General features: G+C 36.8%; 1 protein-coding gene across 2 annotated transcripts in view; it reads right to left on the reverse strand.

Moving 5' to 3' along the window:
- Nucleotides 1-897: 897 nt before the first annotated feature.
- Nucleotides 898-27,492, reverse strand: part of LOC140142012 (uncharacterized) — a 52,359-nt gene continuing 25,764 nt past the window's right edge. The window contains exons 1-12 of one of the 2 annotated variants that reach the window (XM_072163914.1): nucleotides 24,365-24,761; nucleotides 16,740-17,080; nucleotides 14,259-14,410; nucleotides 11,931-12,121; nucleotides 9,607-9,764; nucleotides 9,143-9,292; nucleotides 8,176-8,303; nucleotides 6,203-6,371; nucleotides 5,342-5,493; nucleotides 4,806-4,924; nucleotides 3,159-3,285; nucleotides 898-2,398 (exon numbers count right to left, since the gene is read on the reverse strand). In XM_072163914.1, coding sequence (XP_072020015.1) covers nucleotides 2,136-2,398; nucleotides 3,159-3,285; nucleotides 4,806-4,924; nucleotides 5,342-5,493; nucleotides 6,203-6,371; nucleotides 8,176-8,303; nucleotides 9,143-9,292; nucleotides 9,607-9,764; nucleotides 11,931-12,121; nucleotides 14,259-14,410; nucleotides 16,740-17,080; nucleotides 24,365-24,703 — 2,289 coding nt within the window. In that variant the 5' untranslated portion in view covers nucleotides 24,704-24,761 and the 3' untranslated portion in view covers nucleotides 898-2,135. Of the gene's footprint in view, nucleotides 2,399-3,158; nucleotides 3,286-4,805; nucleotides 4,925-5,341; nucleotides 5,494-6,202; nucleotides 6,372-8,175; nucleotides 8,304-9,142; nucleotides 9,293-9,606; nucleotides 9,765-11,930; nucleotides 12,122-14,258; nucleotides 14,411-16,739; nucleotides 17,081-24,364; nucleotides 24,762-27,492 lie in introns of those variants that run through there. The other variant, XM_072163915.1, reaches the window with a different exon arrangement.

Below are 27,492 nucleotides of genomic sequence, written 5' to 3' on the forward strand. Positions count from 1 at the left end.
TATCAGACAATATTTTAAGCATTAATAACATCTCAAATTTGCAACAAACCCAAAATGTGAAAAAATTAACCTGGGCAGATTTTTTCTCCATTTACGATCTTTCCCAAAAAATGTCTCCTTTTGACATGACACGTCACATATTTTTATTCTTTTGCATTTTTTTCTCAATTAGAGCAGTAGTGTAATATATTCCTTCTCAATTCCATACCACACAATGCTGATGTGTTATCAAAGTAATTAATACTTTTATTTTGTAACAATGTATGACCTGGTCCTCTTATGAGACCAGTACTTGTGTATTGAAAGAACTTTTCAGCATAAAGTTACAATAAATACAAATAAATAAACTTTATATGAAAATATATGTAATTCTATGCACATCTACCACACTGCATTCTCAATGAGCACGTTTTGCAAAATAAAGTAAATAGTTTTGTTCTGGGCAACATGTCCTGAAAGTAGTGGGTTATTTTGAAAACAAATTATATTCACAGCAGAGCAATAAAGGACTCCAACTTGCTACAAGATGAACTTGATATCAGTTTCAATGTGCTGTAGACGTTGCATTTTAACGCGGCTGTGTACTCTAGACATTGTTTCTTTCGCGAAATTGAGTTTTTTTGATATGTTTGTACTTTGTTATGTTTTTTATAAATAAAAGGAATGAAAATCCAGATTTGTAAACTCCAACTGCAATATTTAAGGATTTTATTTCACTATTCCACTCGTGTTTGAAATTTAAAAGGAAAGAAAATCTTTGTTGTACCAGCAGGATACACGCTGGCGCAACAACGCATCGCGTTAGGCGTATCGCGCATAATTTGGTAACGCACAAATACGCTACGCATACGCCGACGCTTATCTGCATGTGCGGCGCATCTTATGGAAACACCACGGAAGCACTGATTTCACAAAAACCTAGCGGTCAAATGGCTCCGTTTTAGCTTATAAAATGTGATTTTTTTCAAGTTCTTTCCCCCGATTTACACATCAAGATATGAATAGATTTCGCCCAAACTTCTCACGGGGCTGTGGATTTACCCGATGTTAACGTAATGTAAGGTAGAAAAACGAGAACTGCCGCATTCTTCTGTAAGCTTCGATCAAAGTGCAAAATGTGACCACTTTAAACTTCAACGGCCTTTATTTCAATGTTCATTTTCTCGGTAAAATGGCGATTTAGGTACACGATAACTCAATAAATACAGCATCTATAGGTTAGCAATTATGCTCATCATAAAAAGCATGATCGATTTAAGAAACGGTTTTCTTATTTTTTTATATTTTGGTCTATTTCCGATTTTAGGCATCATTTTGTGCAAATAGGCGTTTGTGAATTTTAAAAAGTTCCTTTTGATGCCTTATATGGTCAATATCTCAAAAAATAAGGCCAATATCAAAAAACTAAAAAAACTGTTTTTGGAATGGTGCCTTAAGATTAAGAAAAAAGCAAAACAAAAATTTTTGGAAAGAGTGTTTTTTTTGTTATGATGTACCGAACAAAAATTACCAAAAATTCACTTTTTTGTGATTTTCTTCATAATTGTTGTTTTTAGACCAAAACTGTACTTATATTGATATTCATTGATGTCTTGCCTTCATAAAAATGTATACTTTTATATGTCTTGCGTGAATAATTACAAAGTTATGGCACTTTTACTACATGCGTATCTGAGAGTACACAGCTACCTTAACATGGTTATCCTTCCTTCAGACATCTCAAAATCTTTTATCTAAATTTTTAATACTATTGTTTTTGTGTTTAAAGCTCTTAACTATATTTTTAACACAGTTATCAAGCATAATGCTAAAAAAATAAAGAAATAATAAAAACTAAAAGAACCTCTTTTTAAGAAGTCTTTTAATTTTCATGTTTAGTTTCACAAATTTTACTTCAGTCTGGTCCACAACAAAATATATGTTCCCACTTGAAATTGGCAGGTAATGCTGGTTTTATATTTTCTTTCCGCTTTGCTACTCTGACGACGATTTTGCTTCACTGCGCAGTTTCCATCTTCTTAACTACAGACCTTTGTCCATCGCCTTTATATGTTATTTAATTTCCTCATAAAGTATTTTCATTGTGTGCCAGACTGAAGAGGAAAAACTGCTTATAAAAACAAGATTAACATCCATCAACTGAAATTCTTATAATAAACCAAATAGGAGTACATGACAATATACCCTGGTTCCTCCTTTGGATCTGGATCAGTCCCTTGATACCATCCATAATAAGTAACATTATTAGATTGACTATCTAATTGCATTGTGATGTCAATTACCCACGGATCTACCTGTCGGCCGTTACACCATCCATTGCGACCATACAGCCAGGTGCCGTGTTCGTTTGGTTCTACTCCCGTTATTGGCTTTCCCACTGCACATCCTAATAAGGTTCCTGTATTGGGGAAAATTATTTATGATAAGAATGCTATGAATTAAAAAATTGTCTTGCAAAGAAACATTAGAAAACATACCTAAGGAACACATACTCTTAGCACCAATTAGCCAGCGGAAAAGACGTAAGAAAAATATGGGGAGTGAATTAATTAATAAGTGCCTAATCGCCTAATTAGTGCTTTCAAACATGTTGGCATTGCGCAGGATTTGTTAATTTTCTTTGAAGGTAGATACATTTATATTTGCTTGTAAAAGAACCCTTCATCCTGAATCAACAAATAAAGACCATTTCCCATACACTCTTAGAACTAATTAGTCAATCAGAAAAGACATCATAAAAATATGCCAAGTGTTATAATAATGTATAATCATACTCCACATGCCACATCCAGTGCTTTCAAACATGACTGTGTCGCATAGGATTTGTCCAATTTCTTTGAAGGTATAGATACGTTTATATTTGCTTAAACAATAGCAAAAAACATCAGGTTTTTTGGTTGTTTATGAAAGAAGTCAAACAATGTGTATTACTTGTTGCTCAAACATTTTTTAAAAATAAGGCACCGAGATCTCTACACGCGTACAATTTGTTGTCCAATATTTCTCTTTTCAACTTTTTCTTTTATTGCCCAATTTCTCTCTCAACATGTAATATGCAGTTATTAATCTATAAACATAACCTGATATAAATTATAAACCATGCATGGATATTCTTTACACTATGATAAACAAGGAACATACTTAACACAGTAACTTACCAGCTGTGCTGAAATTTTTGACATTCTCATGTTTGGCATTGACTACAAAATGATGGGATGTTGGACAAAATTCCCCACACCCATTTTCATCACTCCCATGGCCAGTAATAATGGCCACAATTTCAACCTGAAAGTAAGAAAATATACATGTAGTATGCAAATACTTGTGAACAATAAAAAATAGGGGTTCCTAATGCAGCCCCATATCTTTGACACGCAGGTGTAGACTGCAGATGACAAGTTTCACAATTGTTTTTAATTAAAATGTCAGAATTGTAAATTTTCATGACCATATTTGGAATGAAAAATGTATTAAAGTGAGTACAAACAAGCCTAGTATTGGTTTAGTGGTTCTTGAGAGAGCTCTTGATATTTTATATTGAAACCTATTAATGTTGTCAAATTGTTCAACATTTTTCCCAAGTAGTTAAGTGACCCCATCGTTTGAGTTTGTCACCTGATTTAGGGTTGGGATTTCTGATCTAAGCTAATCGCTCCCCTCTCCTCAACACAAAAGTGAGTAAACAATGAGTCTTCTAAATATTGGTAGAAAAACTGGGGGTATTTTTTGAGTGTTAGCGCATTATGGAAAATGGCGGGACCAACAATCCTGGGAAAAAATAGTTGGCACACTTGGACTGAACAATTGAAATATGTGCCCTATCAAAATTGGATAGACGAGTGAAACATTCATTCAATGTATGAGAAGCACAGATTCCCCCCTGTATCTCACCCTTCCTCACTCCCCATCTTTCAAAGTTGTCTCACAGACCTGCAGACAACATGGCTACATTCAACATTGAATTGGGGGAGCAGGGACAGAGATACACCAAAAGACAGCCAAAGTGTGCCAACCTTTTTTCCAGGACTGTAGGTCACAAGCATTATAATAAATTGCAGCTGAGAGAATTTTTACATCTTTTTATAGGTTGCCTATTATTTGATTATCATTTCATTAAAATGCATCTATACGTCGGGTTCTAGTTGCATTTAGTCTTAAAACAATATAGTTTACCCCTCAAATTACAGGAAGAATTTCAAATGAATGAAAACAGTGCACTATTTTAGATGCACACATAATTGCATGCATCCGCTGTATCCAGTAAGTGTCTGGTAACCCACACTGTGGGCACATTGTCATGTTGAGTGACAGGAAAGTGTTTGTTCGTCATGCCGTGTTCATTCATTTGAAATTTATAATGTCATGCAAACTCTCATGAAGCATCACCCCTCAAATGGGCTATTCCAGAAATTAAAGGTAACCCCCCCCCCCACCCTAAAGACATGGGATTCCCAAAATTTTTCACCATTTTTTGCTGTGGGAATTCCCACCCCCAAAAAAAAAAATGTAATTATTTTCACAACCCTAAAGACATGGGAATTCCCTAGAAAAAGACACCTTTTTATTTTAGGCTTGGGAATTCCCAAAAATTTGGGCAAAAATTTGCCTGTCTTCTTTAGGGACACTGGGAATTCCCAATTTTTTAATCATTTTATTGTCAAAATGGGAATTTTTTTTGGATAAAATTTTGGTCTGGGAATACCCAAAAATTTATGGTACAAACTTACATGTTTCATTGGGGCATGGGTGCCATTAATTTCTGGAATAGACCAATACAGGCATTTGCCTTTGTAAACCATTCTCACCTTTGATACTTGAGTTGGTACAGTGAAGTCAATGGGTTTATACTGCGTGTTGTATGACTTGTTGAATGTACCACCTTGAAACAATGGCACAACTTTGTAGGGATACATATCTGATGCATCTAAATAGGGAGTAAAATAAAAACAATAATGAGCAAAGGTGAAAACATATTATTCAAGTGCTAGTACTGGATACAGCTCAGTCAAGAAGAAGCAACCAGCCAGTAAGGTTGCGAAACGTCACTACTAATTGTGAGTACCTGGATTTGTTATGAGAACTCTAGTAATAATTTATATAGACAATCCTGACGAATCTCTTCAATGGTGAAAACATATATTTTTTATTCTTAGTCAGTGGCTACGATTTAGCTTGTTAGCGCTCTGCATGCCGTCTATTACACGGTAGACAGTAGCAATCATGTCATCAAGGAAGACGCTTGTCAAAGTGTGAGTATATACATGTAGTGCGTTATATAATACGCAAATGAGATCGCAGTACACACAACTAAAACGGTAAACAAGTTTTGTTCATTTCTTACCAGGGTTTCTGTTGTACTCTGAGAATCTGATGTTCAATGATGGTTTCCATGGTTCTGCCCACCAAGCATCAAGCTTCATTGTGAATGTGCATGTATCACTGGTAAGAAGTGGAATCAATGGGGTGATGTTGGTTAACCAATGACCAATACGCCTGCAAAAAAAATGAAGATAAGATCAAAATGGAGTAACAAAGCATGAACATTGAACCACAATATTTTATGTTGAGAATTATAGTTGTGGCTTTCACATGTAAATTGTAGAAGATAAGACTTAGTGGAGTGGATTAATGTATGAAGAGAGAAGAGAGACTCCCCTATGATTCCATGCATTGGCAACCAACTGGCTTGCCGCCCCTTCAAAAAATAACAGGACAAAACCGAAACTGAGACTGAATGTTACATTGTATTTCTTGTTTTAAGCTCACTTCAGTTAGTATTCACCTTGATTAATGCCAAGTAGTGTAAGCAATGCGATTTTTTGCATTCTTTTAAAGCCAATTTATTTTGGGAGTGGCACAGAAGAATTTGCCCCGTTGTGCTCCTGACCCTATAGATGCAAAATTCTAAATGATATATTCACAACTGTCTGGAACATTTTCTATCCGTTTTAAGTCAAAATAATGACATACAATGAAATAAAACCCACTATCTTAATAACTTTAAATGTGGAGCTCTATGGGGGATTTAAATGTGCAATTGTTCATGTTCAATTATGCCAAATTTAAAATTGCACTGTTGTCCTACAATCACAACATATTTGGCTGTTTTCAGTGAAGCGCAAGCTGGGCCATGTGTAAATATTATAAATATTCGAAAAAATTATGTTGAAAAAAAAAGATTGTACATTATGGCTACAAATACCTTCTAAATGGTGTAATCCACCTTCCCAATTCCATACCACACAATGCCGATGTGTTATCACAGCATACATACAAAGACATGATGTGGTCCCATGGAGGACATGTCCCGTCTGTGGTTCCTGGACATGATAAGTATGCATCAAGCTCTACTTTCTTGTACTTCTGGATCTCTGAAAATAGAATGTATAAGGCAATACTATAAGGAATTCATCGATATATCCATTTTTTTCAAGTTGAGATATTAGAAACTATAACTGGTCCAATATTTTTTTTAATGTGCTACTTTATATGTTTATTTTGGTATTATTTTCAAAAATGAATTGGAATTTGTAAAGTAGGGTGTCAATTTTACGCCAGCATAATGTGCCAATCTACAGTTAAAGACAGAGATAAAAAGAATTTATCGCGTCTGATGTCCCTGTCAATTACGATCCTTGATTGGTTTACACAGGTTAATAGCGCGTAAAAGGAAGACCAATCTATATGGTGCTGATCGGAGAAAAGGAATAGCAGCAAATGGGGAATAATTACGTACTTTTACAAGGCAAAAAGCAGCTTTTCTAGGCATTGTTGACATGGTGTCTTCGTGAAAGAAAATTTCCTACTATAAAGACCTAACTTTTGAGATGGTTTGCATGTTTGAAGGTGCAAAATTAACAATAAGATGCCCGGTTATACCGCCCGTTCAGCAAGTCATCATCACGACACTTGTAAACAAACCGTGCTCGAGTTTGATTGACAGATGACGTCAGACACGATAAATTCTTTTTATCGGTCTTTCATTATAAGGCAAAAAAAAAAAGTTGTTTGCTTGCCCTCGTCCGACCGACCGTCTCGGCAGTTCCGACCGTAGAACTTTTTTTTTGCGATTTTCCCAAAAATGGCATGTATTTTTCGTCTGAAAAACCGATGATAAAAGAAACGTTGTAAAATACCATATCCTGCATGTTTACGTGTCCGGCTGTACCTGACTGTCGGGTTCCGCAATTTCGTATACCACCTCAGCGTCTAAGCTCTAATACAATTTGCTATCCACCTGCACATTTCGGACGGCGCATCTAGGGATGAGTTTATTTACAGGCAAAATATAACCGTGCATATCGTGCAAGAATGGATACAATATAGCAGATGTTAAAATATGGTAAAAGTAGATAAAATTTGAAAACAGTTGTACCAGATATTCATTTCTTGTTTACAAATATTAAGATTCATGATATTTGTTCGTATCGACTAGGAAGTAGCATTGCACTATTTTTTTCAACATGTTTGTTGAGGCTACTTTTATTAAGAGCACAAATCGCTTGGTATAATATGATTTCACTTTAAACATGGCAGACACAACACGAGTAGCGCTAGCTGTACAGGTGAAGCAAGGGACCGAACACGCTGATTAATATGATAGTTTTGAAAAGCAAAAAACACTACATGTAGGAGAATTGTACACTTCATTAAACGTAGGCCTACATGTAGAAGAGCTACAATTGTTTAAGGTGCAAGTGGCGAGCACAGATGCTGGACCATGGCGTGATATTGCTGCTACAGAAATGCTTGAACCATTAATTGCATTCGCCTATTCGGTATTCGCCATGTCTGTTTCTGGGAAACGGAAAAAAAAAAAAAAAAAAAAAACTTTTCCCGACCGACCGACCCAATTTTTAAAATCCATTCGAGGGCAAGCAAACAATTTTTTTTTTGGCCTAAGCAGCATTGCTTCAAATTTAAATCGCTCCATTGCATTCACATCTATCAAACTTCCCTATGAGAGACACATCCTGGCTGAAATCATGTACTGTAAAAGTAGAAATTTTTGCGCTGCATTTATTTTAGCACTTTTTGCATTCCAAGCTGCTACCGCGAAAATAACAACATGCGAATATATTCCTTTTGTATTCAGGTCAATGTAAGCAAACTTAGAAGCGAATTTAAAAACTAGGGAAACAGTTCAAAATTGTTAACCATTTTTACGACACATACCTGTGAGTTTGGGCATTTTAACCGTTCTTATGATGCCAGTCTCTCCCTGCATAATGCTAGCATTAACAACTGGTAACATTAATGCTTTATCTGTCATGTTAGCTTGAAGCGATGTCTTAAAATTAAACCTGCAAACCCAACAAACAAACATCAGTATGAACATTGTGTGCATTTTATCAATAGTTGAAAATATATAACAAACCTGTCAAATTATCAGGAATTATAGCTTAATAAATACGTATCACTTGTTAGGAGTGAAATTCATAAAATAATGCACACATAATGAGATGTTGATGCGTCTAATGCACAAGCCCCGAATGGGGAGTGCATTAGACGCATCAACATCTCAGTACAAGTAATGTGCTTTATTATTTATTAACCTATTTCATACAATTTTATTTTTCACAATTTCATTTTAAGAACTTGAGACAAAATATATGTTGAATGATGCATTAAAAGTTGCATGTTACTGTTAAAACAAAAACAAAAAACATGATAAACGAGGACACCCAAGAACCACATAATGTGTACATCCATACAAAAACGATCACTTGTCGGCTGCTACATGCGTCTCATTTTACATAACAGCTAGGAATAAATACCAGACTCATCTCAAGTGGAGGTCACCTCAAATCATACCGAAGTCACTTAATTTAGGAATACAGAGAACATATTCCTGAACCATGTGACCTGGAGATGATTTGAAGTGACGTCCAATTGAGATGAGTCTGGTATTTATTCCTAGCTATTTTGTGAAATGAGACACATGTAGCAGCCGATAAGTGCATCGCTTTGATATGGATGTACACATCTGAGACTCATATTTTGTTTGCTGGCATAAGTCAGGTAACAGTTGGATTGTAATAAGAAGCCTACATGTAGCTTCTTTGGGTGTACAAGTATCTTGTTTGCAGGTTTTTACAAGGAGGGCATGTGTGGGGTGTGCATGTGGTCTTCTTATTCTTACCATTCTGCTTGCCATACAAAGAATTGAAAGGTTGGATACAGCAGCCATCCCATCTGAGCTAACAGACCTTGGCTATCAATTGCCATATAAAAATTGCTGCTTGCTGTGTGTTGAAATGTCACATTCACAGAAGGGTCCGACGACTGTAACCTGAAAAAGAATACAAACAAGTAACTTACATGCTGTCAGTTAAAGACCTGAATCTCCATCTGTAAATGGACTCAATTAACCACTTTTCCAAGAATACACATTTGCCAAGAAAATTTGATCAATTTGTTTAATACTAGAGGCCCAGATTTTTGGCCAAATATAAAATATTTTCATGAAATATTCATGAAAATGTAAACATTTGTTTGAAATTTGGGCTCCAGCCCCAAAACACATATTTGTGCGGCATGTTCACATGAAATATGGCCATTTGTATCACCCCCCCCTGGGTCGAGACAATTCCAGTATAAACTTACATATTGATAAGATCTTCATTGTAAGGTATATAGGTAGCAGGGATAGATGGTGGTGGAAGATCACACTCATCATCCTGACAATTCATGTCCTGCACTGGCTGGCCTGGTTGAGCATATACAATCACACCTATGGCCTTGGATTGCTCCATTATGTTGACCTAGATGAAAAGAAGACACAGAATTGAAAGAGTGCAGTCAGTAGTGAAAATAGCCAAATGTTCTGAAACAGTACTCTCACAGAGAATTTCCTGAACATTTTGTGAACTGTAGAAATTATGAAAAAATAAGGCTCAAACTTGGGCATAGGCTAATATAGTAAAAATAATGTTAAATAGAAAACAAAACATGAATAAAACTGACTATCCACCTTTAATGTACTTCTCAACATGCTATACGCACCTTTAGGTCCGTATGCACAAAAGAATTAGACCAGGTCTAAAGTTAAACCTGGTCTCTAAGTGGAATTTAGTTACATCAGGAATGGTCCTTTACTCTTATTTCCTTTCTAGAGTAGCTAGCAAATTTTAAAGATTTAAATGCAAAGTTCAAAAATACTACAAAATAACTTAAGAAAATGTAAAGGAAATGTCCTTTCTCCGGGTCTAACTTTAGACCCGGTCTCAAAAGAATTGTACATACGGACCTTAGGGTTTCTCTACCAGATGTTGATTTGTACCAAAATTCCTTCCCACAATACCATATATATGTATTGCATAACAAAGGAGATGGATTAACCTCTGAAATGTATCTATTGTTATGCAATATGCCTGTTACCTTGTGGGAAGAAATTTAAGTACATGGTGATGCCCCTCCTCTTTCTAATTTCTATAGCCTCCGTTATCCAGCATTTGAATCATTCTTGTTCAGTGCCAATGATCTCAGCATCCCCAACGTACACAAGTAAGTGCAATTGGAGCGATTGCCGAATAGGGTGCAACTCTACTAGTCTTATTACAAGACTGCCCTACCCCAACCCTAAACCCTAACCCTAAACTCCGTAAACGAGGACTGGACTCCAGTCTAGCAAGTTGCACCCTATTCGGTAATTATACCGTGCAATTTCTAGATCAGGTACAATGAACTTTGTTTCCTGAGTTTTCTCCACCGATCCTGATGAATTTGTTCAACCAGATATAATGATGGTTTTAATTTCACCAACTGGACCTCAAAACATACAAGGTGTCCCATAAAAAGGTTACATGTAGATTGTAGAAAATGAACCGCATTTTGTGATGGTATAACAAAACAATGTCATTTTTTCAGATATTATTTATGGATCCTTCCTGTAACTGTCTGTCAAGTTTCAGTTCCGTATCTTAAAAGCAACTTAACTTATATGGCGCTTAAGATGACAGGGGTGTCAAGAGTGGCTAACCATCAAAATATCGCACAGCGAAAGTTGAATGCAAGCACATCTTTGTTTTCAAATTTCTTCTGTATTACTTTTATGTTTCTCTTGTTTTCATTGTTGAACTTAATGCACAAAAGAAACAAATTGAAAGATTAAATATTGTACATTGAAAATAAATCAGTTTTAGAACTTTTTGACTCTTGGTGGTAGCAAATAAAGGAAGGTGGTCATTATAGAACATGTTTTTAGTTCTGCACGCTGTACCTCCTGTCATCAACATAGTGAAATGAATAATCTTTTGCATTTAGGCCATGTTTGGATTTTGATGACTTGAAATAGCTGATGTTTGTTTTTACATTTCTGACTGAACTCTTGAAATAAAACTGAAGTTTTACTCTTGTTTATCGGAATAAAATACTGCATCTACCATGCTATAGCTGGGCCTACTCAAGTGCCCGCCAAATGCACGGCGGATGTGACATCCGAGAGATGCATTATGTCTTGCATTATGTCACGTAAAGAGCTTGCTCAGGAATGTGTGGAATGCGTACAAGTACGTAGGCTGTGAAATTGACATTCACAGGGGTGCTAGTAGAGGGTACATAGATTATGTCATGAAAAGCATATTTATATTTGTTAACATTAACTTAGTTTATTTTCAAAAATCTACATGTAACCTTTTTTTGGGACACCCGGTACAAGCTGATACTTACACTATAAGATTCCTATTGGTGCTGCCCACACAGGTACACCATTGCTAAGGTACCTGACTGGTACAGAATGACTGGTACATACCTACATGATACCAATGCTGCTACTGCACAGGACACACCAGCAGTGATACTGCACTGGTACTACACTGACCAGTACTCCATCGGTACTGCCCAGTCCTATCCAAGCACCTGGCAATGGTGTAACTCTACAGGATTCTGGCATTGTATGAGTTAGCATATTATATGACTAACCTAATTACCTTTTGATAGAAGTCACAATTGCCATCCACAACCATTGCAATGGCATCAGCTACATGAGGATTCTTGGTGCATCCATCATGAGAGAGGACAACTCGTTTAGATTGGTCTTCAAAAGTGGAGTCTGGTGATGGAAGCCAGTCATAATGAGCATCAAGGCGCTTCAAAATAATGGGAGCACTCTCTGCAGAGGCTGTAATATGGAAGAAAGAAAGAATACCGTATTGTGTTGGGATAGTGCTTTTACTGAAATGTAAAGGTGTGAGTTTTGTTCAGGGCATAGGTACATGCAGGGTGATTCAGATCAGTTGTTTAAACACACACAGGAGAAATGGATCTCTGCACTTTATTTGGACATATGATAAGTGTTAGGATTCCTGGCTCTCTCATGTGTTGGGAAATTCTGTTCAGCTCTTATGCATGGCTTTAAGGGCTGGGGTATGAACGTTTGGACAGTATTTATTTTGGGACATTAGAACACATCAGACATATCGAATTGCATTCTGAATACGAAGAATGTCACTCTGATATCAAATAATTTTGTTTTTTTGAAAATCACAATTTAATACACATTTTATGGCAAATCATTAAAAATTGATATTTTTTAATATTTAACAGTACTCGAAGTAAACTTTATAAATCTGATGACTTATACTTAACGTGTATGTAGGTGGGATGAAATGCCGACGATCAATTGAAAATTTTGACCTTTCGTATTGAAGATATGGATTTTTTTTTCCCAAAACACCAAAAAAACTTAGGTCTTTTTGGGAAAAAATCTATATCTTCAATATGAAAGGTCAAAATTTTCAATTGACCGTCGACTTTTCTCTCCTGCTACATACACTTTAAGAATATATCATTAGATTTATATAATTTACTTAAAGGACTGTTATATATCAAAAATTTGAAAAATATCACATTTTTATAATTTGTTATAAAATTTGTATTATATTGTGATTTTCAAAAAATGAAAATTATTTGATATCAGAAAGACATGCTTCGTATTCAGAATGCAATTCGATAGGTCTGAGGTGCTGTCATGTCCCACAAAAAATACCGTTGAAACGCAATAAACGCTCATTTTAGATCCCTTAAGGGCTGGGGTATAAACGTTTGGACAGTATTTATTTTGGGACATTAGAGCACATCAGACATATCGAATTGCATTCTGAATACGAAGAAAGTCATTCTGATATCAAATAATTTTGATTTTTTGAAATTCGCAATTTAATACACATTTTATGGCAAATCATTAAAAATTGATATTTTTGATATTTAACAGTACTTGAAATAAACTTTATAAATCTGATGATTTATACTTAATGTGTATGTAGGTGGGATGAAAAGCCGACGATCAATTGAAAATTTTGACCTTTCGTATTGAAGATATGGATTTTTTTTCCTAAAACACCAAAAAAAATTAGGTCTTTTTGGGAAAAAATCCATATCTTCAATATGAAAGGTCAAAATTTTCAATTGACCGTCGACATTTCTCCTGCTACATACACTTTAAAATATATCATTAGATTTATATAATTTACTTCGAGGACTGTTATATATCAAAAATTTGAAAAATATCAATTTTTATAATTTGTCATAAAATTTATTATATTGTGATTTTCAAAAAATGAAAATTATTTGATATCAGAAAGACATGCTTCGTATTCAGAATGCAATTCGATAGGTCTGAGGTGCTCTCAAAAAATACAAAAAAAATACTGTCGAAACACAATAAACGCTCCTTTTAGATCCCTTAAGAATGATATCAGCATAATTTATGTTGCATCAGTCAAAGACAAAGTTATAAAATATTTTGAGAGAGATGCAATATATTTTTTATATCATCAACAAGTTTTGGACACTTGACCCCAACACTTTGTCGTACAATCGTGAAGTCAATATAACCGACTGATTTGTAATCTGAGCAAAAATAAATATTCCTGGGTCTCAACGCCCAAAAAAAGTTTTGACAAAGTGTGTCATGGTCAAGTGTCCAAAAGGTCAATGATCCCGAACTTGTGTTGCCAGTCTCCTGATGAAAGTTGACCTTAAAATTTTAAGTACCTCTAATCTTGTGTTGAGATCAAAAGTTAAAGTTATAAATTATGATGTCTACCACCACAGATGAACTTTCATATCATGCTAGTAAGAAACTTTGCTCACTCAACACCATGCAGAACTACTGGTATTGCTCATGTGGAGTTAAAGTGCCCGTCAATTGAAAAGACAAACAACCTGTACAAATATACAGTTTACTCTAAATGAATGTTGAATATTATAGATAAGCAATGTACACCAACCAACTCATAAGTACATTCAAAACTAACATGTATTGGTGAATTTCGCCTGATCCAATCCACATCCATGACCACCTGCACAGGCCCACTCCATGAGTACAGTTGATATATAATTCCCTAGCTCATATACAGGTGTCGTCACAAAGAACATCCGAGACAGGAGATCAGAGCCTTGATTGAATCTGTGGAATGGATTAAACAATTACAAAATTAGAGATCAATTAATTTAAACATCATAAATATCACATGATCTTTTCTGTTACAGAGATGCCGCCATTAATATCCAGAGGTTTTCAAAATTACATGCAACTTCAATGACATCTAACTTGTCAGAAATAGGGAGGTTGCCAAATTTGGGTGAAGAAATGGACAAAAATGTTTCCAAAAATAGAGCACATGAGGGGGGGGGGGGAGTTAATTCTGCCACAAGGTGTCTCAATATATCTCAATAAAAATACAATCCAACTTGGGCCTCTTTTTGGCCAGGCTTTAAACAGGCTTATACATCTTCAATGATCAATAGTTTTTATAAAATCTATTCTTTGAAAATTCATGATGAAAAATGGTAACATTTGCACCTTTCATTATGTGATATGCATTATATGAATTTAGGCCAAATAAGTCCAAATCAAGCATGCATGTATGAATTTCTGTTCTGAATTGATTTTCACCAATATTGCCTAAATTTTTGATCTCAAAATTAGCCATATGTCTTATACTGAATCTAATGCAGAGTAGAGGCGTGTCAGGCGTCACATATTCTGGACCGGTTTAACATCACAATCCCAGTATTAAAACTCTAAAAAATATTGTGTGTATTGGAAAGTTTCATCAGTCTCATGAAAAGAGTCATTGCTGAAATGAAAGCTTTTCTTTTCAGTCAACACAGGGTGTAAGAGAAAGTTGAGGAGGAGGAGGAAGTGAATTGCCTATTATTATTATATACAGTAAAACACAGTAAAAATTTAAAATGTTCAAATTCTGGAAATTAATTGTTTATTTTAATTTTTTTTTAAAGCTCTCATGGCAAGAACATGTGGTGCTTTTACTATCAAATGGTAAACGTATGGCATCTGTAGGTTACAGCAGAATTTAAAATCAGTTTAGTGACATCTGTCATACAAACATGTACATGTAGCTGTGAACCATATTAATTAAATGAGTCCCTTAGCCAGGGATGCAAATTGTGCGGGTGCGGGAGCGGGGAGCACCGATCCTAGGAAATGAGAGTCAAAATTGAGGAAAATAATGCCATGGGAAGAAAAAAGAAAAGAGGAAAAAGGAGGGAAAGAGAAGAAAGGAAAAGAAGGTGAGAGGAAAGGGGAGAGGAAAGAAAAAGAAAAGTGAGGTACAAGATAATAGGGGAGGGCTATGAGGCAGTGAAGCTACCAAATGGAAGAGAGGAAATCTTTAAAGACACTGGTTGTGCAAGATTTGGAGTATTGTTCAAGAAATAAGAGCAAGAAAGAGGAAGGTATTGGTGTTAGAATATGGAAATGGGATATGAGGAAATTTACAATAATATTCATCACCATTAGTAGGCCTACCCAATGTAATTTAGCAGGAAAAAAGAAGTTGGATGAAGGCAGGTGGAAACAGGGCACATATCTGAGGAAATTTACAGAGAGGCAGCAATGAGGATTTTATGGGAACAAAAGTCATCATCAAGAAATTCAGTGTATCAATACTAATGCCACTGAGAAGAGGACAAACTGGAAAATATTGAGGAAATTTAAAAAGAAGAACCATAAAGCACTGAACAAGTTGTGCTCCCTATGACAAAAAATGAAAGAGGACATGAAGGGGAAAGGAGCCTCTGTCCCACCAAAATTGACCCCCAAACTAGTGTAAAATACCAAATTTTTTGCGTGCAACGCGCCCACATTGTCCTCGTAAGGCCTTTTTTGGCAGCTCAAAGACTTAACATAGAGTCACTCTAAAAATTCACGCTATGTTAACATTCTCATCTTTTGAAGTGCAGAATAAAGCTATTTTATGCATGGTATGATTGAGGAAATCTTGACCCTAAAAACCTCGCTCCTGAGGAAGAAATCACAATTTGCACCCCTGCCCTTAGCTCTACCTCCACTTGCAGAAACAATGAAGCTACAAGTTTGATATAGAGAAAGAAACTGGTCAAATATGTGATAACCTGTATACATACGTATAACCAAAGTTGGAAATTAATACAAAGTTCCTGAATACAGAGGAAGTTTTCTGTTTTGATAATAATGAAATGTAATTCTTTTGTATTTTTAGATTTGTTTTCAGTTATTTTAAAGATTTTGATTTTAACCATGATGTGTAATCCTTTGTATCAATTAGATTTCCAGCATGCACTGAAAAAAACCAAATATTGGTTCAATCTCTGGCCTGCACCGACAAACCTTTGTATCGGTTACAACTTACATGTCGCCATCTGGCTTGCATCAAATTTTTTTTCCAATGTGGCAATTATTATTGGCCAAATTCTCATTAATTTTTGACATTGAGAAACAATTAGATTCTTACTTGATTTGATTAGTTTTCACCAAATCCAGCATGGTCGATTTAATCTGCCCATGCATCCACACTGCATCCCCATGTCCATCTTCCCCCGTTGTCATGAACACGTAGCGCACGTTAGCTGGGCTATTTAATACCAATGCCTGCAGTGATTCATCGCTTGTCCATAGACATTCCGAGAAAGCAGAGTGATTGTTGAAGGTGTGAAAGATTATAGGCGTGTTGCTGTTGTTTGGTAGGAGTTGTGAGGGGTACTTCACTGGCCCATCAAGAGTGTCTAGAATGAAGGGTTGAGCAGGTTGATATGGGTCTAGAGGACCAGGAGTATCAGCAACCTCCAGGCTAATCTGAAATTGATGAAAAGAAATATACACAAAGTAAAAAAGGACGCAATGGTGAGGTGTTTCTCATCTAACATCACTCTATGCTGATAGCTTAGTAATTAGCCAATCAGATTACTGGTCTGTTGTTATGTGTATCACATCCCAAGACTTCCGTAATGTACGGAAACACATTTTTGTGCACAACATTTTAGGCCTATAACAAAATGTACATTTTGTACAATTGTACAGCTATCGCTTCTACCCTACATGCATATGTATGACCTATAAAAGTTACCTGTTATCAAAGTGTCAGCAAAAAACTGGTCATCACAAGCATCTTTGATGCTGAAAACTAAGGATATTCACGCAGGGACAGGCCGAAAATCTTACCTCGATCGTAAAATCCAGCCCATGCATGTCATAAATAATTCATTAAATTCATTGTGTAAATGTCAGTGATTGTGTCCATGTATTGTTATTGCACCTGCGAGAGCAGTTGTCAAGCTGAATTTATACTCGATCGCTGTATCAGTCAGCCGCCTGGACAACCAATTCTTTAGAAATGCTTAGTCGCTAAAAGTCGATCGATACATGTAAAAATCAGCACAATTCAGAGATACATCGTTTTGCTATGAAATTAATTTTCTCGGTCAAATATAAAGCAATAATTTTTTTTTCTTCAGTAATGTCAGTTAAAAACTTGGTGCTTGGATATACATTTTTTTTAAATCCTGGTGTTAAAATTAAGCATCAAATTGTGTCTTTTAGTGTGATATTTTGATTTTTATAGGCCTTGAATTAGCCTCTGCGAGCTTTTACGGAATTCATGTTTTAGCGTCTCTAACTAATATAGTTTGCTAAAGAAAGATATTTCCCACCTCTGTAAAGCACATCGTGTGGGTCTATATGTTATAGTTTTGTCAGAATTTCCGTTTTTGTTTTACCCTTTTTCCATTCATGTTTCGAAAATGTCAAATCAGTACTTTTATCTCGAGAGCAACCAGCAGAAATAGTCGATATTTCCTTTGTTGTTATCCAGGTCAATTTTTCATTGAAAGCAAATTGCCCGACCAGCGATTAAATCCCCACTTGGGTGTTCTGGTTAAACATGATCAGTAGGTGCGCTATAGGTCTGGGAATTTCTTTGCTATATTGAAGTTCTGGCAACACTATAGCCATGCCGGTATTCCTATTAAACCCAGGGATATCGATCCACAATGCTAGTACTAGCCTTAGATTTCAGCGTTGATTTTGAAATTTTTTCAGCCGACAGTGAAAGATGGTGAAATCAAAGCGGAAATTCTGACAAAACTATGATATATCGCTCACGGTGATGTGCGTTAGAAAGTTGGGAAAAATCCTTCATTAGCGAACTATATTACTTTGAAAAGCTAAAAGGTTGATCCAAAAAAAGGCTCATGGGCAGAGTTTAAGCCTATCAAAATCGAAAATCTTACGAAATGACTGAATTTCACGCCTAAGTTTAACACTAGGATTTGAAAAAAAATACAGTATCAAGCGCTACAATTTGACCTGACATGTACTGAAAAAATGAAAATGATTGCTTTTTATTTGGCCGAGAAAATTAATTTTACATTGAAAAGGTGTAACTCAAAATTTAGCTCATTTCAACACCAAATTCGATCGTTTGTATTGCCTCATTAAATGACTGAGTGAGCCTTGCAGAACAAAAGAATCGGTTGTCCAGGCTGCTAACTGGTATCACCACGTGAATTCACCTCTCGAAAACCTCTACGAGGTTGTTAAGCATCGAGCACGCTGACTGGCTTAGCAATTATCAAAGTAGTTTTGTAAACCAATCAGGTTATACGTAGGCCTACTTTACTGGCGGGTCACATGGGGGTCACATTACCGTAAAAGGCCGTCGCGTTCATTGATTGGCTTACGATTGCAATGAATGGTTTTTGCAACCAATCACAAAACGGGTTATATGGCGCCCGTCGGAAATTTTGCACACGTCCATGACGTCATGCCCCAGTGCCACGAGACTTCGCTTTTCTGCAAAAGTGAGTGAGTGGTATAAAGTCAGTTTCACACCTGTGATTTATGAAGCGCATCCACAGAGCATTTGACAGTTCTTCGTAGATTTTGCAATTCCATGAAATTGACGATTATGTAAGTTATTCTGCAGGATCGGTAATAATTAATATTCGTTTTATTTTGTGAGTAGTGCATGTTGAAGTTAGTGAGTTTGTGGTTTTGTATGTTATTATGTGCAAGAGTGTTTTCAGGAAGCGTAAATTGACAGGCCGTCATGCTAACTTGTCCACCTTATGTGTTCGTTTGCCGATTAGCTGGACACATCACACATGAAGTGTGATGTGTCCTAGACTACCCCGTAGTCCACTTGCCCATTGTGCATACTCTGGATATTGTATTTAAGCTTAAAACTCTGATTTAATTAATGTGTGCACAATTGATAGATTTTCACATCTGATCAGTCACCCTACTCCCTCTGTTTGTTAGCTTCCCAAGTGGACTACTGACATTGCCTTGTGGTTAAGATTTTTAACACGGGACTCTATGGAGAGTTAGGCCAATTTCTGGCCTAACTAAAATTGGCGATGATGTAATGCATCTTTAAATGGATCTGCCTTGTGATTGGTCGCCCATACCTCGCTATGGTTTAAATCGTCTGGGCCAGCGCCATTACCATTAACTACACCGTAAACAACTGTCTGTGGTATTTGCGGCGCTTTTTGTGTTGACGCGAAAGTTAATCTCTCATCAAACATCTAGCGTACTTGTGGTTAATGGACTGATAAACAAGTATGCTTGACAGTGTGTTTTAGAGAGGAAAGTCCAGGGGTAAAGTTCTGCTTACAATTCAAAGTTCATAGTCGAAATTTCGGGTTCGCTATCAATAAACTGGTAGATTCCAAAATCAGAATTGTTCAGTATTAAAGTGAGCCGTTATAATTATGCAAGATAATGTTGCATTCAATTACTTTTATTGTCACTAATCGTCTGATATTTTTAACTCTTTATAACCATTTTACTATTAAATACTTTAATTTTAATAAACATCAGTATAATTTTGAGTTCATGACTAATAATAACATATTTTTAATAAAATTCGACTATGGCATAGTCTAGATGTGTCCAGACTGGATATAGTCTGTTGTTATGATTGTCTGATTGAATTAGGCTGGCCAATCAGAACCCCACTTCTGTGTTTGTTTATTTCTTCTTTAAACTGGGATACATCTACATCTGTGCATGGGGCTGTACATAGCTACAGACTCAAGCATCCATTACTGCTCCAGGAGATTTGTGTGGTTGTGTTATGTTCTGAGAAAATCTATGGCGGCTGTTTAGAAGCTGTCTTCCCCCTATGTTGATTATATGCTCAGGCAAACTGTTCCAACCAAGGGCTATAGGCAGCCAGCCATGTAGGGAGTGTTTAACTAGGCTTGGGCAGTCTTTTGCATATCGCATATCGCCATCTGACGATATTTTTATCAATACATGAATGCATGCCATATCAGAAGTTCACTGGTATATGGGTGCAAAACGGCCCGACAAACAGTGAAGCAACAAGTATACACAAATAAACAAGTACAAAACATACTTATTCAATCCACTGCCATCGTTCAAAACAGCTTCTTTATATCCGAAACGTTATTAAAAACAGTGTGAAACCAATTGCCGCCATTATTGTCTGTGGTTTCCGGTAATTTGCATTGCATGAACATTGAACATTTCGTTGGTCATGGCCTCCTGAGTGGATGGGAGACCACTGCTGCCCTCATACACATTGAACATTTCGTTGGTCATGGCATCCAGAGTGGATGGGAGACCACTGCTGCCCTCATACACATTGAACATTTCGTTGGTCGTGGCATCCTGAGTGGATGGGAGACCAATTATAAGTATATCGCCTGTCACTATTTCTACATATCGTCATCGCGATTAGGATTTAATATCGCGATATATCGCAGGGCGCGATATCGCCCAACGCTATGTTTAACACACCTGAATTTGTAAATACATGTACACACCCAGTTTTTGCCCAATGGTCTAGTCTATCAGTATCCAGACACAGGCCTTAAGGTACATATTTCAAGGGGCATAGCAAACACCAAATTGGTGTTGTATGACCTTTGACATGCATGCATTCTTTTGTCGAGAGTGACTTCGTCTTCTTCTTCTTCGTTGAGTCGGCATATCCAGACTATACCTGGTCTCATGTACCCATACATGTACCTAGTGTATGGGTACATGGTATTACCAGGCATTCAAACAGGCACGGAGAGAGCTGTCAAAGAGTGTATATTTCAAAACATGATAACTACACCAGTTATAAAAATTCCTGTATACCTACCACTTTCAACTTGCATTAAAAGTCCTTATTCCATGTCTGAAAAATATGATCCCCAATTTGTACTCACTTTGTTCAAGAAAGTTTAAATATCCACAGTCAAATTTCAGCTGTATATGTTCAATGTATACTCCAAAACATAACCCCAAATCATGATTTCCAATTATTACACCTCAATACAGCCCAAGGCAGTGCAAGCAATAAAAAAGTCACTGTGTGTCCACTGAGCATTTAATCCATAGCACCCCAATGTGTGCAGAAAGGCATGAAATGGCAACCCTTTCTAAATTGCCAACATGTTAACTCCTCATTGGTTAATGCTTGCATGCTTGAGTGGAGGGTATTTCAAGACATAGCATGCCATGCATGTGCAATGATGTGTGCAATATTGCATCATTATCTGGAACATGTGTGCATATTATCATCATATTGAGGCATAGTTCTTATTCTCTGCACTAGATGGTATTGAAGAATAGGTCAGCCAGTGCAAGGAATGAGATGGAAAAAAACATCCTATCCTGCATTTGGGAAGAAGCCATCTCCCAATGAGTGTGGTTGGGAGTTGATATGGCAATTGGGAGGCTTGGCCAAGCACATTGTCATAAAGGTCAGAACATGCTATGATAACATCTCTGATCAATTCATGAAAGTTGGACATTTAGGAAGCTGCTGCTGGGAATATTGACATGAAATTGTCATTTTGAAGGAACATACATGTTGAAAATGGATTCTATAAATTCTTCACCATGTGCTGGTCAAGCTTGAGCAAACATGAAATGGTAAGTGAAACATATTTGGGAGAAAATTACAGCTGTACATCGAAGGTGGCATGTTTTGGTAGTCCATTGGGAAAGTGAATTAGTATGATGTTCTGAACATATATCCAGACTTAGCTGTATTATTAAACGCCAACTTTATCTAGGAACCTAGGTACATGGATCGAATCCATGGGTTCCTACAGTCACCGATCAGTCACCTGAGGGCCAATCTGATTTTTGCATTTTTCTCAAAAATTATAACGCATTGGGGACAAGTAAGATATGTATATTTAAGCACCGGATAAAAACGCGATTTTGGAAGCCAAAAACGCACCACGATATTCAAAAACGCACAAAAACACGATTTCCCGAAAAAACGCAAAAAAAAATTTTTTTTTTTTTTTTTTTAATTTTTAATTTTTTTAGAAGTTGTAGACCCTAAATTACTTATTATTGAAGGTTGGCACCTCCGAAATACTGCTACATAAAAAAATTTTAAAAAATAGATTTAAAAATTCTGAGATTTTTTTTCAAAACTGGATAAATTTGTACATTTTAATTACTTTTGCTTCTATTGAACAGCTAGCAATGCATGTTAATTCAATATGTCCCTATAGCAGTATTTCGGAGGTTCCAACCTTCAATAACAAGTAATTTAGGGTCTATAACTTCTAAAAAAAAAAAAAAAAATAAAAAAATTGAAAAAATAATTTCACCCAAAAGCGCAATTGTGCCAAAAAACCGCGATCGCGTTTTCCTCCGGTGCTTATGTATATTATAGGGGCAAGGACTACAACTACTGCACTGGAAATTTTATTTCAACACAGACAACATTAACAGTTGTGGATTTACAGTCAAAAATGAGGGAAAACCAATATTTGATCAATAAATCAATAACTACTTGCTTTGAGTTGCTGAATTTTCCATATAGGGTATAATCTTCTTCCACGGTAAACCAAACAGCTTCCGTGGTAAACCTTATAGCGCCATCACTTGATGAAAGTACGTTATTAGTAGGCGTGTGTTAATAGCTATCTGGACTAGGACTATTGCGACTGTAGGGGTGAGCTTGCCTACAGGTAAAAAAAATACTCGTGGCGGTTTAGGGCAACGGGTGGAAAGGAGGGTAGGCCTACTACGGGGATGTGCGACAGATTTGGGGTGCATTTTGGTTTATTGATGGCCCTCAATTTCATGAAAATTTGGTTTAAGAAAGATTGTTTTTATTTTATTTTTTTAAATCAATTTGTTTCCCAAATTTTTATCGGAAAGTGTGCCATTTTTTTTATTGTTACCATGGCGTGCGATAATAAACAGGCCTATTAATATAATTCTTAAATGCTATTTTATTATTTTGTTATTAATTGAAAATCTAAAATAGTATAAAATCGTATATGATGCCTTAAATTAAAGTTTAAAACGTTCTTCCAATATTAATAACTATTATTAAATAATTCCTAACATCTCGGACAACACGCCCCCAATACACACACCCCACACCCCTACACCAACAACCACATGCCAAGTCTGGGCGAAAGTCTACCTTGCACATCGTAGTACTGCACGCGTGCACCATCCAGCATTGTCCCGCTAAAATACACTACCCTATTACGAGCAATGGAAGTGACCCGTCAATCATGCACAGTGGTTGCTCCTGGAAGGAAGATTATCCCCGATGTGACGCGGTTGCTCATGGAAGACAAGAAGGATTATACCCCTTTTCGAATTTTCAGTACCGTACAGTAGTTTCAGAACCTCATCTACTCTAGGTTCCAGAGTAAAAAATAAGTACAGCTTGTCTGTACGCAGTGAGACAATACTCATACATATGAGGGAGGCACTTATAAGGAAGAAGAAGTTGTAGTCATTGTTTTGCCCCTATAATATGCATATCTTGCTTGTCACCAGTCCAATGTGCATTAATTTTTGAGAAAAATGCAAAAATAGGCACAAAATTGGCCAGGGGTGTAGTATCCCCTTAAAACTGCTCGGCCATCTCGCATGCATGGTCTTTCAAGGATTCAATAGATAACCTCTGCCCCACTAATCCCAAGCTATTGTCTGAAATTGCTCCTCGGAAGATGTATCATGATATTAATCATGTAATGACCAAAAGATAAATGACTGACTATCATTGAGGACTGAGTTCCGCAGTCAAATCAGTAATCATGAGATGACGTAAAATCATTGTAAATTAAATTTACTTACTTTGCTTTGCTTAAAATCTTTTATCAACACCTTATTCTTGTACATGTTGCCATGGTTTGAATCTGTATCAGTATTGATGCGGGCAATTTCCAGCTTCTGTTGCAGAACCGACCAAGAAATTCTTCTGCCCACATCTGAATTCCCCAGACTGGCGGCCTGGTCAAAGTTTGGTAAGCTTACATTCAAGCCATTTTTTAAGCTTCCAAAACCAAATTGACGGCCCAATTTTGGTCGAAAACGGACATCGTTATTCTCTGCACCGGCTTTAAGGTATTTTGATTGCAACAGTGGCAAAAAACAGGCAAAAGTCAAGGTAAAGTACAAGTGTTTCGTCTTCATTTTCAGACAGTAAATGCATGCCGTCTTGTTTGTTGGTGAGTTTGTGATCAGGTGGATAGTCACATGGTTTGTTCGATTTGTCTCTAACACATGCACTCAGAGAAAATATACTGTGCGTGTGGTGCTATACCTGGTTTTGTAAAGCAACGTCAGCATGCATCAAAGGTTATGTTTATGGCAGGCCAATCGATACAAAAAAAAATAATACGGTAATAATCAGGCGGCGAGTGGCATGATAGAGCCGGCAACTTGTGAAACCGTCTTTTCAATAAAATGAAATGAATGAAATGAATTCACAGTACTAATAACAAAACAAACACACTGCTTCTGCCATGCCCCACTGAGACGGACCCCAGACAGAGTCGACAATCATTCATATCACGTATTTTATTGTAGGCCTATATATCATGTCCACATTTTGTCCAGGCCCGATAGCCCCCCCGATCCCGGCCCCCGATGCATGATACAGGCCCTAGTGCGAAGTGTTAAATTAATAATCAAGTAAAGTTTTTCCTGGAAGCGTCTCAAGTCCCAGTAGTGAGTACCCAGAACACTATTGCCGCAATGACAAAAGGTAACTATTGCTCATCCCCCCTCTCACACACACCCCACCCCACACATAGGCCTACACTGTTATGTACCCTCCAAAATATTCCATAATATAAGTTAAAAGTTATGTATTCTCTCATCAGACATTAGTTTTCACTTGTTTTGATTTTATCTCCATTTGTTTGTACACAGAATAGGAAGTTCTAGAAAGGGAATGGAAAATGTTAAATAGGCCTAGAGGAGACCGGGGTAAAGTGGACCACGAGGCAAAACGATATAGGCCTAATTATGCTGCCCTCAATCTCCAAGTGCACGGTATTTAGAACACGACATGCAGTGGCGTACCGTGGCCGCCCCTTCCCCGGGGGGCTGAAGAAAAGCCAATTTTGCCGCCCCTTCCTCAACAGCCCGAAAAGGTTGCCCCAAAATTTCTTACGGTCGTTTGAAAAGTGAAGAGCAAAAAAAAAAGAAAAAGGATTTATAGGCGCTACCGCCCCAAAAGCAACACATTTTGAGGTTTAGTAGGCCTACAATTTTTTCACATTTTCCGACCTTTTTTCTTTACTAATTCTTTTTGCCGCCCCTTCTTCTTCCGCCTCCCCTCTTTTTGCCGCCCCTCCTTCTTACCGCCGCCCCTTCGATTTTGCCGCCCCTGCTTTGACCCCGGGGCTGGCGCCTCTAAAGCCCCCCCAAAATACTCGCATGACATGGATCCAGCATTGTTTGTGATAGGGGGAAATCGAGTGAGTCAGCCTAGCCCTGTGTGATTTTTACAGAAAATGTCTGTTTTTCATATGTTTAACCCGATAATTTATAGAAATATTATTATCTGCTATAAAGCACTGTGCTTTTGCTGAATGACTTCGATAGCTATATTACAGATAAGTTGAATGCATGGTAACATAGACTCCGGGCATAGACTATGCCATAGTCGAATTTTATTTAAAATATGTTATTATTAGTCATGATGAACCCATTTCGTTGAACTCAAAATTATACTGATGTTTATTAAAATTAAAGTATTCAATAGTAAAATGGTCATAAAGAGTTTAAAATATCAGATGATTAGTGACAATAAAAGTAATTGAATGCAACATTATCTTGCATAATTATAATGGCTCACTTTAATACTGAACAATTCTGATTTTGGAATCTACCAGTTTATTGATAGCGAACCCCGAAAATTCGACTATGGACTTTGAATTGTAAGCAGAACTTTACCCCTGGACTTTGCTCTCTAAAACACACTGTCAAGCATACTTGTTTATCAGTCCATTAACCACAAGTACGCGCTAGATGTTTGATGAGAGATTAACTTTCGCGTCAACACAAAAGCGCCGCAAATACCACAGACAGTTGTGTACGGTGTAGTTAATGGTAATGGCGCGGGCCCAGAAGATTTAAACCATAGCGAAATATGGGCGACCAATCACAAGGCAGATCCATTTAAAGATGCATTACATCATGGCCAATTTTAGTTAGGCCAGAAATTGGCCTAACTCTCCATAGAGTCCCGTGTTAAAAATCTTAACCGCAAGGCAAAGTCAGTATAGTCTACTTGGGAAGCTAACAAAGAGAGGGAGTAGGGTGACTGAAAAGATCAGATGTGAAAATCTATCAATATTATTGTGCACACATTAATTAAATCAGAGTTTTTTAAAAGCTTAAAAGCTTAAATACAATATCCAGAGTATGCACAATGGGCAAGTGGACTACGGGTAGTCTAATGGTAACAGGGATAGCATGCATTAGCGTACAAGATAGTGATCATAACAACACCCACACCCGCGCAAATATCCACAATGACGCGTATAACTCGCCAGCAAAATCTAGAAATTATGTTTATTGCCTCATTTGTAATTCTTTTGTATTCAATCTGCAATTAAAATAATGTACACCGTGTCATTGGTGTCATTTACAATTTACTTAGGCCTATACAGTAGAGAGGCGACCGTATTTTGTTGGAACGGGTTAGGTTTGGGGCTAGGGTTACATGTAGGGTTAGGAGCTAGGGTTAGTGTTAGGGTTAAGGTTAGGGCTTCCGGCAAATGGTCATCGTCACTCTACTGCAGTTACTGTCCGTTTTCCTATACACAATACACAGTGCTCTTACCATTGACGCGTGACCTCTACAAATAGCGTACGTTAGAAGTATGGGGATTTGCCTAGTTAACGTCGCTGTGTGAAAAATAACCGGCCGATATTAAAAGTACTCTTCTAAAATTCTAGAAAATATAGTT

The sequence above is a fragment of the Amphiura filiformis genome, chromosome 20 (genome assembly GCF_039555335.1).
Source record: "Amphiura filiformis chromosome 20, Afil_fr2py, whole genome shotgun sequence".
NCBI classification, from domain to species: domain Eukaryota; kingdom Metazoa; phylum Echinodermata; class Ophiuroidea; order Amphilepidida; family Amphiuridae; genus Amphiura; species Amphiura filiformis.